Source organism: Anarhichas minor, unplaced genomic scaffold, assembly GCF_050575085.1.
Source record: "Anarhichas minor isolate MPS153535 unplaced genomic scaffold, ASM5057508v1 ptg000027l, whole genome shotgun sequence".
Classification (NCBI taxonomy): Eukaryota; Metazoa; Chordata; class Actinopteri; order Perciformes; family Anarhichadidae; genus Anarhichas; species Anarhichas minor.
This window is the reverse complement of record NW_027466473.1, coordinates 9,394,213-9,399,079: the sequence shown is the minus strand read 5'-3', so window position 1 is coordinate 9,399,079 and position 4,867 is coordinate 9,394,213. Positions and strand designations below refer to the sequence as shown.

General features: G+C 42.4%; 1 protein-coding gene across 1 annotated transcript; it reads left to right on the top strand.

Moving 5' to 3' along the window:
- The first annotated feature begins 784 nt into the window (after nt 1–784).
- Nucleotides 785–4,119, top strand: LOC142960373 (claudin-7-A-like). The gene is made up of 4 exons (XM_076102187.1): nt 785–1,173; nt 3,336–3,500; nt 3,586–3,670; nt 3,969–4,119. The coding sequence occupies exons 1-4, from the start codon at nt 951–953 to the stop codon at nt 4,117–4,119; spliced, it is 624 nt and encodes a 207-aa protein (XP_075958302.1). The 5' UTR covers nt 785–950.
- Nucleotides 4,120–4,867: the final 748 nt, after the last annotated feature.

Below are 4,867 nucleotides of genomic sequence, written 5' to 3'. Positions count from 1 at the left end.
TATTATGTTGAACATTGTTGCTCCTGGATGGATCACAGCCAACCCAATTATTTTCAACACAGCTCCTTGTCCTTGGTCATGGTGCCACAGCACTTAAAAGAATAAACTTCACAATTCTGACCCTTTGCTTTTTTATTAACAGCATTTACTTGTACTTTTACTACTTTACTTGTAATTACTTTTGATACTTAAGTACAATAAATATCAGATACTTTAAGACTTTTACTCAAGTAGTATTCTAATAGGTGACTTTTACTTTTACTGGAGTAATTTTCCAGTAAGGTATCTTTACTTTTACTCAAGTATGGCTTTTCGGTACTTTATACACCACTGCTCGTATGACTAATGCTGTCTCTTAGTGTCCGCTTTTATTTTGGTAATATCAAATAGTATGACATTTTAAAATATGCATTAATGTGAATTTAGCATTTGCAACATTAACATCAGATGAGTTTCTGTGTCATCATATTATAAATAGCACAAACCAGATAATCATAATCTAAATATACATTCTTTCATGTGGTGTCTCTCTGTGAGCGTGGGTCTGTTTCAGGAAGCGCTTACGTCATGAAACTTCAGGTGTCTGCCGCTACGGCTGATGAGTCGAAACTATACGTGCGCGTCCCCGCCCACCTGTGACAGAAACCGCCTAAAAAAAGCTCGCTCCCGTGACTCCCTACCCATTCAAGGTGCGGCACAGAGACAGGTGCGTGACGAATCTCCGAGAGACTATAAATTGAAACGGCGCCGTCTTCTGCTAAAGTCACTTGAGAAAGAGGTAGAAACGGATAGTAACGGAAGAGTTAACTTTGTCAGAAACAAAGCAGACTTCGCTAAACACCGTCGGTTCGTAGAGGAGTGGGGGATTTGCACCTTCGCAGCAGGTGGACGTCGTCTTTGTTGATTCACCGTCAAGTCGAAGAAGTAGTGAAAAGAAGAAAAAAAAAAAAATGGCCAACTCGGGTCTGCAGATTTTGGGTTTCGCCCTGGCCCTTATCGGCTTAATTGGACTGATAATTGGCACAATTCTGCCCCAGTGGAAGATGTCCTCTTACGCCGGGGACAACATCATCACGGCGATAGCCATGTACGAAGGACTGTGGATGTCCTGCGCCTTCCAGAGCACAGGCCAAATCCAGTGCAAAGTGTACGACTCAATCCTACAGCTCAGCGGTAAGTCACCCGTTTATTGGATTCAAATTCAGTGTCGAAGTTTTTTTTCTTTTTCTTTTTTTAAGTTTTAAAATGATAAGTTACTTTATTCTCATATTATAGGTAGGCCTGTTGGCTTGAAAGCCGTTGAAGAGCTGTTAAATCTTCCTTTCTTTTTTTTCCTGTTCCTAAAGAGTACCTTTTTTAATAATAAAAAAAAAAAGTAATTTATCATTCGAAGCTTATCTTGGTGGCTGAACTGGGTTTAAAGTAAATTGTACTGACCGTTTAATACACGAAGGCGGTAATTAACGTGTACCAGGAAATGATGTAAAACCGACATGCACCTGTTGGAATACAGAAGCTTCTTTTCTCTCAGCCATTTTCTGCAGATACTCCTGAGCTTTTACAACTCTAAACGGTTCCCGTGTCTTGGGCAAACCGGTTTAGTCACTTATTAACTGCCCTTTTATTCCCTCCGAATGGTCTTTTTGTTCAAACCTCACCATGAGGCCTCACCTGCACTGCGCAATACAGGCCACATGCTTAATTCTTTCACATTATTTCCACTTGATAGGCTGTGTGCGCTGCACTTCTACACCGAGGCAATGATTATCCTGCAGGCCATTGTCCTCCATGTGTGGAAACCCCTGTAGTGTAGGCCTTGCATTACGCAGCACAGCCACCGGTTAAACACCTGTATGAGCCACTGTTTAGTCAACAGGTCTGCATACCAGCCCCCACAAACAGCGGCTTTGTCTTTGGCCCACAGGGGCATCGAACTAACACAGGGCCATTCTTTTGCTGTGTGTTGGTGCCCAACAACTTTGAGTCTTCCCTTCATTCATATAGATGATCTGAAAAGGTAAATGCAGCCTTGAGTTTCAGTTTGAGCACCGACACCTGCATAAGAATACAAAAGGCTGTGGTATGTGACCGGCAGTGTTGGCGCTTTGGAGAAAGAAATTAAAAGGGAATCGGTTATTCATCATGAAGGCCATCAGTAAAAGAAACAGCTAAAGGGAGAAGTTGTAACAATTGTTACATTTCCTTCTTAAAGCACCCCCCCCCCCCCCCCCCAAAAAAAAGTCCATGTACTGCATCTGTCTTTATGACTGTTTTGTTAAAGCAGTAATTGGGTCATGTCAGGTGGATGCGTCATTGTACATGTTTAAAATTCAACTAGTTGACAGATTGCCCTCAGGTGTAAACGGCCTGAATGTTACAGGGAAACCGAGAGTACAGTTTAGTGTATCTGCCCCTCCCTGTGTGTTCATCGTGGCTCAACGGATTCTCTGAAACGTGCTCACATCTGTATCTTACCTGTGAGTTGGAGAGAAGTTCACCAACTGGCCATATAGTGCATGTTGGTATTTATTTATTTTATTTTGCTTATCAAAACATTTGATTAAAACAATTGCAGCACACTGTTTCTTATCGGCCTCTTCAAACATGAACACAAACCAACTTTGATAAACATTGTGTGCTTACAGCTGCGGTGGTTAGATATGAAGCAAGTGAACAAATAAGCGGTATTCAGAAAATACCCACTCAAATCCCACTGACACAAACCTGACTTTTAGGAACAATTGGTGTCAAAACAGGGGGAAATGTGATCGCAAGATTGAGTCTTTAGTTTAAGCCACATTGGGCATTCCTCACATTCTAGAGGGGGTCGGTTGAAGCTGCAAAATGTCCACCTGCTGAAAAGCAGGCTGCGACTTCCTGAAATTGAAATTGGGAGTGTCTTCCTTATAATGAAACCTGGTTAGACCTGTTTTTGATTTGCACACATAGAAGCCCACACACCCACCACCCCCCCCCCTGTAGTTTCTTTAGGCTTCCGGTTAGAGCCAGTTTCTGTGGTTCGTTGTTATAGGGAGCGGCGATGAGACAGAGGCCGCTCTGTTGTACCTGAACAGTGTTTGTGAACACTGCAGTTTTTCTTTCTTTCTTTCTCCCAAATGGTGGCTTCAAACTGCATAAAAGAAACTATGCAAAACATAAGTTGAGGCTTTTTAATCGCCACACGTCGCTGCAGAAATTAATTTGAAATTGCCGTTTGTTGTTTTACTCTAGTAAAGCCCAAGTCTTGCCACACCCATGATCCTGTGTAGCGACTTTTAATGAGCGTTGAATACACAATAACTGCTAGATTAACCCCGTCCTGTCCTCTTATCCAGGTCCCCTCCAGGCAACCCGTGCCCTCATGATCGTGAGTATCATCGTATTGGTGGCCGGCTTGGGCGCAGCCTGCATGGGAATGAAGTGCACCAACTGTGGAGGAGATGACAAAGTGCGCAAATCCCGCATTGCCATGGCTGCTGGCATCATCATCCTGATTGGATGTAAGAAGCCATTTTATCTTTTGATTTTGTCTTATTTCCTTGACTCTTGACAGTTTAAATGAGGTTCTTCTTTACATTCCCACAGCTTTGTGTGCCATTGTCGCCTGCTCTTGGTATGCTCACGATATCATCCAAGCCTTCTACAACCCTTTCACCCCCGTCAATACCAAGTAAGTTCATTAGAATTTCAGCTGAAAGCCTTTATGCCCCGCTTTTGTCTTCTGCAGAGGCACTCATGAGAATGAAAACGTAAAAATATTGATGTGTGGTGGATTTAGTTTTCTACATTTTCAATATCTCCAAACATGTTAGACCTGCTGGTTTATTTAGGCTTTAAGCTCTCCCTTCTCCACGCACACATTTGCATGTGTCTAGCCACTCCTCTCATGCTGAATGTATTGGGCCAGTCTTGAGCTCTGCTGGCATCAGTTAACCCTTTTTGATTAACTCTAACTTCTCTCCCTGAAGGTACGAGTTTGGTTCTGCCATCTTCATTGCCTGGGCTGGATCGTTCCTGGCTATAGTGGGAGGCGGCATGCTGACAGCGTCCTGCCCAAGAGAAAAGTCAACACCGAAGTACCCCATCTCCAGACCCCCCAGCAGCAAGGAATACGTTTGAGTTGTTAGAGAATGAACACTTTGACATTCGTGCTAGTCCAACTTAGATATTGAAACATTGAACAGATGTATCCCAGGAGCTGATCAGTATCTTTTTTTTGTTTAAATTTAATTTGATATGTTAGTTTCTTCAGAGCTTCCCTGTGATGTTACTGTAATATTTTAACAAACGCATTAAAGCTTATAATAATGGCTGATTGGCCTTGTCCTGTCCGGAGCTACAGTTAGTGCTTGATTTGTACGCCATGTAGTAAGCTATCCACTTAGTTGACACCTGTAAAGCACTAAGTTAAAATTAAGGTGACGCACGCCTGATATTGTGCAACTTATCGTATGCTAGTGCATTAGAATGTACAGTGTTTTGGGGAAAAATGGTTTGAATGCACCGACTACAACCCTGATGTGGCAATAGACGACTCTTACACTGTCGGCCGAACACGCAGTAGTTCATCATTTTAGCACCTGAGCAGCAACTGGCTCCCATTATTTCCATTTGTGCTTTTTATTTATATGAAAACTACAAATCCCTCCATACCACTGTAGTCCATTTAGACTCAATCAAGTGCCGGATTGAAATTGTAACTATATATCAAATAAAGAATACTGATTACTTTTACTCAACTTGCCATGTTTTTGCTGACATACAGCATGACAGATGTGAGCTATCCATTTGTTACCGTTTGTGTGAATGTGCCCGGCTAATTGCTGATGTGTTTTTTTTAAGTCACAAAAGCTGTTGCTGCACTCTG

Bases quoted from the DNA above. Each gene is read 5' to 3' on its own strand.
- LOC142960373 (XM_076102187.1), top strand. From the start codon at position 951: ATGGCCAACTCGGGTCTGCAGATTTTGGGTTTCGCCCTGGCCCTTATC. The intron at 1,174-3,335 runs GTAAGTCACCCG...CCTCTTATCCAG, and splicing joins CTCAATCCTACAGCTCAGCG to GTCCCCTCCAGGCAACCCGT. The intron at 3,501-3,585 runs GTAAGAAGCCAT...ACATTCCCACAG, and splicing joins CATCATCATCCTGATTGGAT to CTTTGTGTGCCATTGTCGCC.